Source organism: Chlorocebus sabaeus, chromosome 12 (genome assembly GCF_047675955.1).
Source record: "Chlorocebus sabaeus isolate Y175 chromosome 12, mChlSab1.0.hap1, whole genome shotgun sequence".
NCBI classification, from domain to species: domain Eukaryota; kingdom Metazoa; phylum Chordata; class Mammalia; order Primates; family Cercopithecidae; genus Chlorocebus; species Chlorocebus sabaeus.
In genome coordinates, this window is record NC_132915.1 from 107,964,632 (window position 1) to 107,978,032 (window position 13,401).

Consider the following 13,401-nt stretch of genomic DNA (forward strand, 5'->3'; position numbering starts at 1 on the left):
CCATGTTGGCTAGGCTGATCTCAAACTCCTGGCCTCAAGTGACTTACCCACCTTGGCCTCCAAAAGTGCTGGGATTACAGGCATGAGCCACCATGCCTGGCCTTAAACTTTCTTAAAATGGCTCTCACTTAGGCTGCCAGAATATTAAAGCAAGATGAGATCTTGGAGTTGACTCAGTCCATGATTTTCAAACTTTTTACTGGAACTTGAATTACTTGGATATAACTCAGAGGCAGCCTAGAAGCTAAACGTGCAGCCCTAAGCCCTATTTCCTCTGGTTATTTGCTCAGACTATTTTTCAAAGGTAATTGGGGCTTTTAAATTTACTCATAGATTTTCAGGGCTGGAATAGTTCTTAGTGAAAATCGAATCTGTCTTATTTCACACATGAAGAAATTAAACTACCTGCCAAGTTTACTCAAAGATGTATGATATTCTGTACATTGAGGGTATATTGAGGGTCTCCCTCTTGAAGATTTCTGCCATTTAAAATGTATGTGCTGAGGCCAGGCGCGGTGGCTCACGCCTGTAATCCCAGCACTTTGAGAGGCTGAGGCGGGTGGATCGCCTGAGGTCAGGAGTTTGAGACCAGCCTGACCAACAAGGAGAAACCTCGTGTCTACTAAAAATACAAAATTAGCCAGGTGTGGTGGTGCATGCCTGTAATCTCAGCTACTTGGGAGAATCGCTAGAACCCGGGAGGCGGAGGGCATAGTGAACGGAGATCGTACCATTGCACTCCAGCCTGGGCAACAAGAGCAAATCTCCGTCTCAAAAAAAAAAAAAAAAAAAAAAAAAGAGTCTGTGCTAAATAAAGAGGCATGGGCAGAATCCATACAAAAGAAATATACCAGTAGCTGGCATACCACTCCCACGTTACCTTGGCACCTCTTGCATATGCTTGCTTGCTGAACAGGCCCGGGTTTTCTTTCGTCGGGGCCTGGGTTTCACATTTTCTTCCATCACGGCGCCATCACCTTCTACTGAATCAAAGAGTGCGTTCCCAGAGTTCTTACTGGACGCTGAAAAACCATCACCAGACACTACGGCCCTTTTGACAGACTTAAGCTTCCTTTTCTTAGACTTCTTCTCTGTACTGCTGGATTCCTTGAACCCTTTAACAGCCTTCCTGCCTTCCACAATCCCAAGCTCACGGCCCACCTGTGATCCTTCAGGGTATGCACCCTCAAGGCTCTCAGGCATGGCCATTGCCTCAAATTCCTGGTGACTGGACTTTTTCTTTTTTTTCTTAGACTTGTTTTTATAAGCCGGTGCTGGTAGTTCTGCAGTTTCACCATGTAGGCCCACAGCAGGCCGGGATTCCTGCGTCTCAGTCCCAACCTCACCGCCCACTTGTGATCCTTCAGGCACGGCCAATGCCTCAGAATCCTGGTAACTGGACTTCTTCTTCTTTTTTTTCTTAGACTTTTTTTTGTGAGTAGGTCCTAGTAGTTCTGGAGTTTCACCATCCAAGCCCACAGCAGGCCGGGATTCCTGCATATCAGGCTCAGCCTCACTGCCCGCTTGCGATCCTTCAGGCATGGCCAATGTCTCATATTCCTGGTTACTGGACTTTTTCTTTTTTTTCTTACACTTGTTTTTATGAGCAGATGCTGGTAGTTCTGTCATTTCACCCCCTGAACCCATAGAAAGCCAGGACTCCTCCTGGTGGGATTCCGACTGAGGCAGGGCATCCATTGCCGGCTGGCTCTCCTGCACAGCATCCCAGGATGAAGCTTTCTTCCGATGCTTTTTATTCTTTTTCTCCCTAATTTTATTGTGCAGTGCTTCTGATTTATGTGTATGTGACTTAGCAAGTACCTGAAATTTGTCTGTTTTAGGCTCTCCTGGTAACTTCCGTTTCATGCTCATATCAACACAAATGACATCAACATCCTTTCTAACAGGCTTTGGTGTGTTGCTAATATTTTCTTTATCCACAAGGACAACTGTAACACCTGCTTCCTCTTCCACCTCCAAAGCACTGTATCTTCTCTTTTTTTTCTTTTTGAGTGTAGAAGTGGCATTTTCAGCATCATCATGGATTCTGGATTTTTTCAAAGGAGAAGAAATGAGATGCTGGAAATCTTTTTTCCTCTTTTTCCTCCTAGTTATTTGAGACTGTTCACTCACCAGGGAGGAGTCTCTGAAAATTTCGTGGGAATGTTTCTGAGGTCTTTCCTTATGTACAGAATACTTTTTCTTTTTCTTGTCAGAAACTGGAGTGTGGATTTCAAATCTGCGTGATTCTCCTTCCATTTTATTCCTATATGGAAATGTGACAACAACAATGGTTTATTTTTGCTTTTTTTTTTTTTTTTTGAGACAGAGTCTCGCTCTGTTGCCCAGGCTGGAGTGCAGTGGCGCGATCTCGGCTCACTGCAAGCTCCGCCTCCTGGGTTCACACCATTTTCCCACCTCAGCCTCCCAAATAGCTGGGACTACAGGTGCCTGCCACCATGCAGGCACATCCTTGGAGCTCCCACCCCACCACTCCACTGAGACTGCTCCAGCAAGAGTGTCCTTAAAGCCATTAACTTCAACAGATGCTTTTCAGGCCCATCTTTCAGGACCTCTTAATAAATTACAAACAGAACAGATGATTTTTTTTTTTGAGACGGAGTCTCCTCGCTCTGTCGCCCAGGCTGGAGTGCAGTGGCGTGATCTTGGCTCACTGCAAAAATTTTATTTTTGTGTTTTTAGTAGAGACGGGGTTTCACCGTGTTAGCCAGGATGGTCTCCATCTCCTGACCTCGTGATCCACCCACCTCAGCCTCCCAAAGTGCTGGGATTACAGGCGTCAGCCACAGCGCCGGCCTATTTTTGCATTTTAAACATAGCCTCAGGGAAAAAAAATCACAGCAAAATGAAATTGTATGACAAATGACAAGCCTGTAGTCATGATTACAAATGTTATATTATTCTAGATACACAGGTGGCTCACTGAAATTCTGTCTGGTCTCACCGCCTTTATGATGGAGAAAAAAATAGTTAACAGAGAACAACAGTGCCCTGTCCCCCACAGCCTCACCTCTGACTCATCTGTCCAACTCTGCGTTTAAACCACAAGCAGCTTGTTTTGGTTCCTCAAACACGCCACAACCTTTCCCCCCAGCTCTCCATGACATTCTCTCCACTGTCTCCCCACCCTCATTGCCTCTTGCCACCTTCAGAGCTTGGTTTGAAGATCAGTTCTTCAAGAAAGTTTTCCCTGATTCCTTGGGCTTGGCCTGATTCCCAAGTAACATACTTTCATATTTAAAAAACAAACAGTCATTTACAGGCTGTCTTCTCTGCTTAAAAAAAAAAAAAAAGAAAGAAAAAAGAAAAAAAGAAAACAAGAAAGAAAAAGATGGTTTATCTGTCTTGTTCCCCTCTGTGTTTCTACCACGGAGAAGCCATTAGACCCCATTAGAGTGCAGGATCCAGAAAAGGGCTTCACAGTGGGGATATCAGGTATCCACTGACCTCAAACCAGAAGTCAGCCTCTTTGTGAAAGAAGTTGGATATGCCTTGTTAGTGTCCAACAAAGAGCAAACATTCTGCAAAACACTGGAATAAATTTCAGAAGCCACTAACGTTAATACTCACATATCAGGTGTGTGCACTTGGAATTAAAATACAGTAACAGAAACGCACTTTCCAAAAGAGATGATTACAAATATAATTTTGCAAACATGTCTTATTGTTCTCTTTGCTCTGTGTTGCTTCTGGGTTTCATTTTTTTTTAGATTTTATCTTTGGCTAAATAACACATTTACATGGTACAAAAATCAAAATAATCTTCATATTTCTTCTCTTTTCTTACACAGAAGGCAACAGCTATATATTGTGATCTGCACTTGCTATTTTTCCTTAACAGACCCCGGAGCTCTCTCTATATCAGTGGTCTTTAAAGTCTGAATGCTAAGCACATTTTCTACAGAAGCTACCTAATTTATCTTGAGTAGTAAATATCAGCTGTATTAGACAAGAAATATGTCACTCCCCCAAGTCTAACACACCTGCTTGTGCTGCCACATCCTCTCTCTCTCTCTTGCTGCAACAAAGGAAGTGTCCCTTCTTCTGTCAAAGGCTATTTCCTTCCGTTATAGGAAGGAAAATGTGTGCTGGCTCCCAACCCCCTCCTGCCTTCTCAGAGAGATAGTGGTCCCCCAGGTACCCCATCTCTCTCCTGTATCTTCAGCCTGTGTTTTCTAGCAAAACACCAATAATATTTAATCTCTTCTAACTTAAAAAAAAAAAAAAAAAAAAGCAACCGTCGTCTAACCCTAAGTCTCATCCAGCTGTTCTCTTTTTTCCCCTTCACAGCAACATTCCTGATAGAGAAATCACTCTTTTCATTACCTTTCATCCACTTATTAACCCACATCCTTGGAGCTCCCACCCCACCACTCCACTGAGACTGCTCCAGCAAGAGTGTCCTTAAAGCCATTAACTTCAACAGATGCTTTTCAGGCCCATCTTTCAGGACCTCTTAATAAATTACAAACAGAACAGATGATTTTTTTTTTTTTGGGACGGAGTCTCCTCGCTCTGTCGCCCAGGCTGGAGTGCAGTGGCGTGATCTTGGCTCACTGCAAGCTGTGCCTCCCGGGTTCACGCCATTCTTCTGCCTCAGCCTCCAGAGTAGCTGGGACTACCGGTGCCCTCCACAACACCCGGCTAATTTTTTTGTATTTTTTAGTAGAGACAGAGTTTCACCGTGTTAGCCAGGATGGTCTCGATCTCCTGACCTCATGATCCACCCACCTCAGCCTCCCAAAGTGCTGGGATTACAGGCGTGAGCCACCGTGCCCGGCTGATTTCTTTCTTTCTTTTTTTGGGAGACAGAATCTCACTCTGTCACCCAGGCTGGAGTGCAGTGGCGCGATCTCAGCTCACTGCAACCTCCGCCTCCCGGGTTCAAGCGATTCTCCTGCTTCAGCCTCCAGAGTAGAAGCTGCGATTACAGGAACATGCCACCAATCCCGGCTCATCTTTGTATTTTTAGTAGAGACGGGGTTTTGCCATGTTGGCCAGTCTGGTCTTGAACTCCTGACCTCAGGTGACCCACCTGCCTCGGCCTCTCAAAGTGTCAGGATTACAGGCGTAAGCCACAGCGCCTGGCCTTGATTTCTTTATATAACATTTCCCCTTCCATCAGTTCCTTTCCTTCTTTTTTGTAAATACTTCCTCTGGTCTCTGGAGCCTAGTGCAACCTTCTAAATATATAGTCTCTCCCTGCTAAAAACTTTTTAGACTTCCCCTGTTATTCTTAAGATAAAGTCAAAATCCTCACAGACCTGCAAGGGTCTTCATTTCTTCATAATCTAGCCTAGAGATGGAGAGAGGTAGGTCCATGCCTACTTCTCTACCTCTCACTTCTCTCTAGGTTTCAGAAACCCTGCTTTTTTCAGTTCCCACCACACTTCTGGCAGTTATAATATGATCGGCTTCTTGAGGGCTGGAATTTTGGCCACCTTGCTCCCAAATGGCTCCCCAGTGCTCCAAACATATTGAAAGAACGGATATGCATTTATCCCCCCTTCCTCAGAACATACACTTCCCGCCCTGCAGATATGTGCTCAAACCTGGTCCCGGATTCTCTCACCGCCTTTGAGGTGCCAGAAAGACCCCGCTTTGCTCCCGGGTGGGCGCTCCAGGGCTGAGAGGGGAGGAACTAACCAGATGTGAATTCTCCATCTTCTCACTCCCAAAGACCCAAGCCTCGGCCAGGCGCAGTGGTTCACGCCTGTAATCCCAGCACTTTGGGAGGCTGAGGCGGGTTGATCACCTGAGGTCTGGAGTTCGAGACCTGCCTGGCCAACATGGTGAAACCCCGTCTCTACTAAAAATACAAAAATTACCGAGGCGTGGTGGCGGGCGCCTATAATCCCAGCTACTTGGGAGGCTGAGGCAGGAGAATCGCTTGAAACCAGGAGGCGGAGGTTGCAGTGAGCCGAGATCGCGCCACCGCACTCCAGCCTGGGCGACAAGAGCAAGACTCCATCTTTTTTTAAAAAAAAAAAAAAAGGCCCAAACCTCAGTTTCCCCAAGATAAGGCCTGGGGCGAAGACCGCGGCCTGGAGACCTCAGGCCAAAAGGCGGGTCTCCCAGAAGACGGGGAAATCCACCACCCCACGCTGGGTTTTTACGTGCGCATTTTGAAATACAGAAACAACTAACAACGGCGCTTTCAACTTACCATCCGAAAGCGCTGCCACCTGTCTCCCAACCCGGAAGTGCTGCTGTTGAGGAAGCGGAAGTAGTAGTGCGTCGCCTTCCGGCCCCCTCGGCGTCACGCTGTCATGGTAACACGGCTGCCACTAGGCAGTGGAAGTGCGCGGAGTTGTCTACCCGTTTTCCTTCTAGGTCCTTTAGAGGTCAGGTGGGGTAGAGCGTGCTCCTAAAACGAAGAAAGTAGGACAGAATCCCCCTCCATTGACGTACTAATGCATGCGTGCATTCCATTTATTCCAGTTTTTGGTGAACTCCAGGAACAACTTGGGAAGACAGATGACAAACAAATCACATGCATACACACGCCCAGCCTAAGTGAATGCATGTGAATGCAGGGGAGGGGGTAGGAGATGAAGTCAGAGGTCTGCAGGTGCAGAGTCTGATGGATGTCAAGCTTGGATGAAGTCTCAGAAGGTTAGAGCTGGCAGGAGTTTGGAGATCTATCCCAGTCTTCCCATTTCAACAGAGTCCTGAAAAGACCTAGCTAAAAGGGCAGCTTTAACCTGGCTATCAATTCAAGGCCATTATATTTACCAACCAAACGTTTAACCTTTTTGGATAGGGAACATATACGATACAGGCAACAAGTTTTCTCACTTAATCCTTGTAGGTATCTATGAGGTATTATTAGCCCCACCTTGTGGATAAGAAACCTGGGTTTACAGTAACTTGTCAAAGGTGACTTAAATGGGCCAGCCAGAAATCAGACCTATGCTCTTTCTACTACTCCACTATCTTGCCCCTCACTGTTCCACCTGACTTCTATGTGATCTGCCAAGTGTCTTTGATTTAAAAATGCACAACCTATGCTTCTGTGAAAGTCTGGAAGGGAAGCAGGTTGGAGAAACGATGAACCTATATATGCTGCTCTGGGATGTGGATGTGCAGTTGGAGCTCTGTCTGGAGAAGTCTGTAAATGTGGTGGTGTCCACTGTTGATATGTAAGGCCTTGAAGTCCAGGTTCGTCATTGGTGTCACGTGTTCTGTGGTGAGTCCACTTACCCAGAGCCTTATGGTGCTAGTGATGCATGAATGAACCCACAAAAGGCTGGCACTAGAGGAGAGATTAGAGATCATACAGGTTAGTGGTTTCCAATCCTCCGCCAACTGCACCAATCACTTGGGAAGCTTTTTGTTTTGTTTTGTTTTAAATGCAGATTCTCAACTTTGCAATGGATTTTATATTAAACACTATTGTATCACATTAAAATCTTCGGACATGATAATGACATCGTAGTTATACATGGGAATGTTCTTGCTACCTGATGAAGTACCTAGGGTTAAATATGGTGTTGACAGATATTTTTTCAGGTGATTTTGTAATGCGTGTATGTGCATACTCACACTCACAGAGAGAGAGCAAGAAAATGTGGCCAGTGCTGGAGATGGGTGAATCTGTTAGTCCAAACTACACCATTTTGTTTTTTTGTTTTTTTGGGTTTTTTTTGAGACGGAGTCTCGCTCTGTCGCCCAGGCTGGAGTGCAGTGGCGCAATCTCGGCTCACTATAAGCTCCGCCTCCTGGGTTCACGCCATTCTCCTGCCTCAGCCTCCCCAGTAGCTGGGACTACAGGCGCCCGCTACCACGCCCGGTTAATTTTTTTGTATTTTTAGTAGAGACGGGGTTTCACCGTGTTAGCCAGGATGGTCTTGATCTCCTGACCTTGTGATCTGCCTGTCTCGGCCTCCCAGAGTGCTGGGATTACGGGCTTGAGCCACCGCGCCCGGCCAAACTACACCATTTTTGTAAGCCCTCTGCCATTTCACAGACCTTGGTTAAAGTGAAACATTCCACGGGGGTTCAGGCGGTGAGAAACAGCATGCCTCTTATATTCTGCTGGGAGAAAGTGCCAGGAACATCACATTCCACCAGAACAAGGGCCAAACTGCCTCCTCATGGGAATACCTTATCAACATCTTCCCGGGCAGTAGGTTATACCCCCGGGGCCCCTCCCTGCCCAGGCCTATAATTTCCCGAGCTTGTAAGCAGAGGTGGGCACTGGCATTAAGCTGGTCTCCCACCTCTGTAGGTCTTAAGCCAGACATAAAGCCTGCATTTGCTGTAGAGCCGCCACTCTCTCTTTCTTTAACCCTCCCCTTCCCTTCAAAATCTAACAAAATCTAGGTGAAGCCTATGTGTATTTTCATTGTAGTCTTCTTTTGACTTTCAACTTTTCTATAGGTTTGAACTTTTTCACAAAGTTGGGGGTGGGTGGTTAAGGGTTTTTTTTTTAAATGCAGCATCTGTCCTGGTGAGGTGGCTCATGTCATTATCAGAGCAAGACTCTGTCTCTTAAAAAAAAAAAAAAGAGCCTCAGGTGCCTTTTCCAGATATTCTGATTCAGTGAGTCCTGTGAATCTTCGTTTTTCTTTTTTTGTCACACGTTCTCATTCTGTCATCCAGACTGGAATGTAGTTGCCCAAACACGGCTCATTGTAGTCTCAACCTCCTCCAGCGATCCTCCTGCCTCAGCCTCCCCATAACTGGGACCACAGGTGTGTGCCAGTACACCTGGCTACTTTTTTAAATTTTTGGTAGAGATGAGATCTCACCATGTTGCCCAGGCTGGTCTTAAACTCCTGGCCTCAGGCCATCCTCCCTCCTAGGCTTCCCAAAGCAGTGGGATTACATGGGTGAGCCACCGAGCCCAGCCCAAATCTGTATTTTTCAATTTCCCTTCATTCTGTTGCTTAAATTTGGGAACCATTGGTCTAATCCAACTCTAGACTCTCCTTGTCACCCATCTCACAGGAAAAAAAGAAAAAAAAAAAAAGCCCATTGGATCCAACGAGTCCTCCCAGTGGGTCAGCATCAGCATCAGGCTTGGAATGCATTTCGTGCTCTCTCTCGGGTGTGTGTGCGGCGCAAGGAGCAGAGGTAGGGAGGGTTTGTGAGTGGAATGGGGGTGAGCAGAGGCTGGAGTCTTTGACTTGAAAGACTAGTGTAAATGACCCTCTAAGAGCCACGCCGCTTTGAACGCAACCCACTGGAGATTCTCGGTTCTCCTGTATCGATTCAGGAAAACTCCAAACAAATCCACACTGGTAGCCACCAAGAGTTTCTTGAAAGAAAAGTACGAGCCGAGCCGGGCTCTGTTGGCGTCCTGTCGCCAAGGAGACGGGCCGTTGCATTCGTCCTCCAGGGGTGGTCTTAGTTTTCTTTCCTCTCCCAGTCCGCAGCGCGGGGCCCAGGAGACGCCCTGAGGATCCGGTGGGGCTTCTGCAGGGTTCTCTGGCTCTTTGCAATGAGGGGCCGGCGCGAGCGGGGCGCGCCTGGCTCCGGAGCGGTCCTGGCATCTGGGTTTCCCCCCTAGGATCCCGGTGGTGCGGCCCGGGTCTTCCGGCAGGCGCCTCGGAGCTCCCAGCTGGCCTGTACTTGGGGAAGCGCGCCCAACCCAGCCCGCGGGCCGACTCCCCGGCGACCCCAAGGATGCCAGAGGGCAGGAACGCCGGCCTGGACTCCACGCGATGGAGGAAGCAGCAGCAGCCTGTGCGCCGCACGGTCAGCCAGGTCTTCCCGCCCCCGCGGCGGCCCCTGACCGTGGCGGACATCCGTCCCGGCATGGAGAACGAGCGGCTGGGGGTCGTGCGGGACTCCATGTTTCAGAACCCGCTCATCGTCAAGGTGAGCACCCCACGCCCACCGCGCTTTCGCGGTCGCCGGCTCCGGGCACCCACGCCGCCGGGGGTCCCCACCCGCCGCGCCCTGGCCCCTCGGCCCGGGGTCCGAGCGCAGCGTGGGAAGCTCCAGCTCTGGTCCAGACAGGCTCGAACCCCCGTGCAGGTCGCGTCGCCTCTCTGAGCCTCCGTTTCCCCGTCCTCACAGTGGGATGATAATGGCACCACTAAAGGGACTGATTGGGAAGACTGTATAGGGTAATTTCTGCAGGACCCCGGGACAGAGCCTGACATGGGGTAAGGCTGCAATGGGGGCTGCTGTGGTTTTCCACAGAGTGAACCCACAGGGTGAGAGGTCGCACACGCCCAGCCTAAGTCCTGGCTGCCAGCACTCCTAGGGTAAAGGCCGCCTCTCCCGTTCCCCTGCACGCCTGGGGTACGTCTATGCAGCGGGGGCTCCGTGTCTGTCCTGGAAGCATCACGTTGAATATTCATTTCCGTCCGATTATACTTATTTCTAACCCAAATTACAACCCTAAGAGAAAAAAAGCAGTCTTTGGCCTAGGAGGCTCCCCAGACGAGAATGAGGGAGCTGCGGTTTCGGGCTAGATCACATTGCCCTTCCCTCCTCCCCACCTTTAGCCTCGCTTCCCGCTGATGGGAAACCAACACTGCTGTGGCTGCCACACCTTCCCGGGGGCTACGGGAGAAGTCAGGCTGAGGCTTGGGGGTCCGGGAGCAAGCCTCGGGGCGAATTTATCTTGCGCCGCTGGAGGGCAGTGCGCCTTTAAAAATGCGCTCCGCGTCCCAGGTGCGGGAGTGGAAGGCGCAGGTGGTAACTGTGGATTCAGCAACAATTATTTGTGTGACCGCCAGGTGCTGAGTAGAGCTCAGAGGTGGTGGTGGCGATTTGTTTTTGTTTTGGGGAAAAGGGAACCCGTGCTAGAATTAACTGAGTTAATTGGCTCCTGGCAAAACATTGACTCCCTCCTCTTGCCTTCCCTAAACTCGGTCCTGCAGAGGAGGAAGGATATTGCCCAGGTGCAGGCTGCACCTGGGCCAGGCTGACTTACCGTGCTCGTGCCTTTCCATCGAATAGGCCCCTTGGGCCCCTCAAAGTGGAACAAGGTCCTTCACTTACTTCTTGATGAGAAGAGTCACTCTCAGTGGACAGGCAGGACACGCAGGTGGGGCTCACTATTCTTGTATCAAGGAGAGAATCACGCCCGCCACCTCTGACTACCTGCGTTAAGGTTAGGTCGTTGCTTTTGTTCAAGTAGTTAGTAGGGAGCCAAGTTCTTCCTACTGAAGTGTAGAGTGAGGGCATATGGAGTTATTCTCCATGGTGAGTTAGCATGTGGTGCCCACGCTGAGCGATATGTACGTACACACACGTACATGCATATGCGTTTGTGTATGCACCCATATACATACGGTTTACATCATGCATACATGCATGCATATGTATAATATACATGTACATATGTGTAAAATGTATGTACATATATGTAAATTTCCCCCTTCTTTTCCTTTTTCCTTTTGCTTCCCCCGACCCGCCCAGCTATATCGAGGACAGCATTTGGCCTCTGGATGGCACTAGCTGAACAGCTTCCGGGACCGATTCAATCCCTGATTTCTGAACCCAAGCTTAGGGCTGGAAAATGTACAGGAGATGACTCACCCACGACTGGGGTTCTGTCTTCAGGGCACGAGATGCAGAGCGGGTCTGCCCTGGCCCCTGGTGACCATGCTGGAGCTGCAGGGACCCACTTCCAGGCTCCCGCTCTCTGAAGATGGAGCCTGGGGTTCTCTTCTTCCATCAGGGGCAGCCAGGGGGCAGCCTTTACCTCTGGCTTTCCTTAGTGGGTTCTTCAGGGTCTGTAAGGTACTTTCTGGAGCAGTTAAGATGACATCCACTTTTCGGTATTTACCATGTCATATAATATTAGACAATCTTATAACTGTAGAGGTCAAAACCTGACCTAAATAGAAGTTGGCAGAGAAATTGACCACAAAAGGGAAGCTTGACCGTTACCTTTTCCAGACCCCTTTTGCAAATGAGCACACTGAGGCCACCTCTGTTTTGTTTGTTTGTTTTTGTTTTTGTTTTTGTTTTGCTGAAGGTTTTGGCAGAGCTTGGGTTTGCAGCTTCGTTGGCTAACTCCCATCCCAGCATTATTTTTACCACTCCAAACAGCTTCCTATATAATTTCTTTAAATTATGAAACAACTTTGGTGTTTTTGACTTTAAAGAAAAAGGGAAAATGGAAAATATGTGAGGTTGTGGAGCTTTAAGATTTTTTTCTTTGCATGTTATGGAAATTTCTGTTGAGCTCGGCTTGTGGATTTCTTCATTGTGGCATGTCAGTTTCACCACCACAGATTTTCAGATCCCCGTGGTAGCCTGTGCCTCCCTGCTATGTATGGTAGAGGTTGGGAGTGCACTCTGCCTTGGTGTCTTTAGGAGGGTCATTAGAACTAAAGTATATTTTGGTTTTGTCTAAGTCTGAACCTGAAGGTGTCCATCTATATTGGAAGACTATAGCACCTTAGAAATAGGCATTTATTCTACCGTATTGGGGGGTTGTTTCTTGGGTTGCTTTCTCCAATGAATAGGATCAGCATTTTTTTTTTTTTCATTTAAAATGTAGAAACACTGACTGAACAAACTCAACAGTGTTATTTCACTTCCATAAAATTTACCAGGATGTATACACATCAGTTATTCAAGAACATGTCGGCCAGGCGCGGTGGCTCAAGCCTGTAATCCCAGCACTTTGGGAGGCCGAAATGGGTGGATCACGAGGTCAGGAGATCGAGACCATCCTGGCTAACACGGTGAAACCCCGTCTCTACTAAAAAATACAAAAAACTAGCCGGGTGAGGTGGTGGGCGCCTGTAGTCCCAGCTACTTGGGAGGCTGAGGCAGGAGAATGGCGTAAACCCAGGAGGTGGAGCTTGCAGTGAGCTGAGATCCAGCCACTGCAGTCCAGCCTGGGCGACAGAGCGAGACTCCGTCTCAAAAAAAAAAAAAAAAAAAAAAAGAACATGTCTGCAAGATGCCACTGTAACCAAATGAAAAGTGAAAAACTGAAACATCCAAGCAGGTATTTTATCTACAAATGCTCAACAATCATTTGCCTCATTTAAAACCAAATCAACTGGTTATTTAATAGGAGTGATTGAATCAAGTCGGTGTTTTACGTGGCCACAAAAGCTGTAAATATTTTCCATTAGAAAGGGTTTTGACTCTAGTGTAGACAGTGATGTGCAGTTAGCCAGTTTTCCTTCACATGTGTCTCTCTGGGAAGAATAAAATTAAATAGAGAAAGAACGAAGCTTCTCCCTGCTTGGTTCTCATTTCCCCAGAATTCTGTGACTCCACACAGAATCCTGCTACAATAGCCTTCAAGACTCCTTCACAAAACCTGTCAGGGTTGCACCTTTCTTGCCATTGGAACTCAGCTGATAACCTGTCAATACAATTATAGGGAGAGACTGCTTAGTTTGCTCCCCTGACAGCCTTGGATCTTCTGTTGCCCTGGAGAGGCTGCCTATGTAC

At 48.0% G+C, this 13,401-nt stretch overlaps 2 protein-coding genes across 4 annotated transcripts in view; one reads left to right on the forward strand and one right to left on the reverse strand.

The window, feature by feature from the left end:
• Positions 1–6,238, reverse strand: part of TTF1 (transcription termination factor 1) — a 30,150-nt gene extending 23,912 nt beyond the window's left edge. The window contains exons 1-2 of one of the 2 annotated variants that reach the window (XR_005239001.2): positions 6,188–6,238; positions 881–2,266 (exon numbers count right to left, since the gene is read on the reverse strand). Coding sequence is in view for 1 of the 2 variants with exons in the window: in XM_008005863.3 (XP_008004054.3) it covers positions 881–2,259 (1,379 nt within the window). In the remaining variant the exon portion in view is untranslated. The remainder of the gene's footprint in view (positions 1–880; positions 2,267–6,187) is intronic. The other variant, XM_008005863.3, reaches the window with a different exon arrangement.
• A 3,334-nt stretch (positions 6,239–9,572) lies between these two features.
• CFAP77 (cilia and flagella associated protein 77) overlaps positions 9,573–13,401 on the forward strand; it is a 166,897-nt gene continuing 163,068 nt past the window's right edge. For both annotated transcript variants that reach the window (XM_008005858.3, XM_073022038.1), the window contains exon 1: positions 9,573–9,846. In XM_008005858.3, coding sequence (XP_008004049.3) covers positions 9,652–9,846 — 195 coding nt within the window. In that variant the 5' untranslated portion in view covers positions 9,573–9,651. The remainder of the gene's footprint in view (positions 9,847–13,401) is intronic.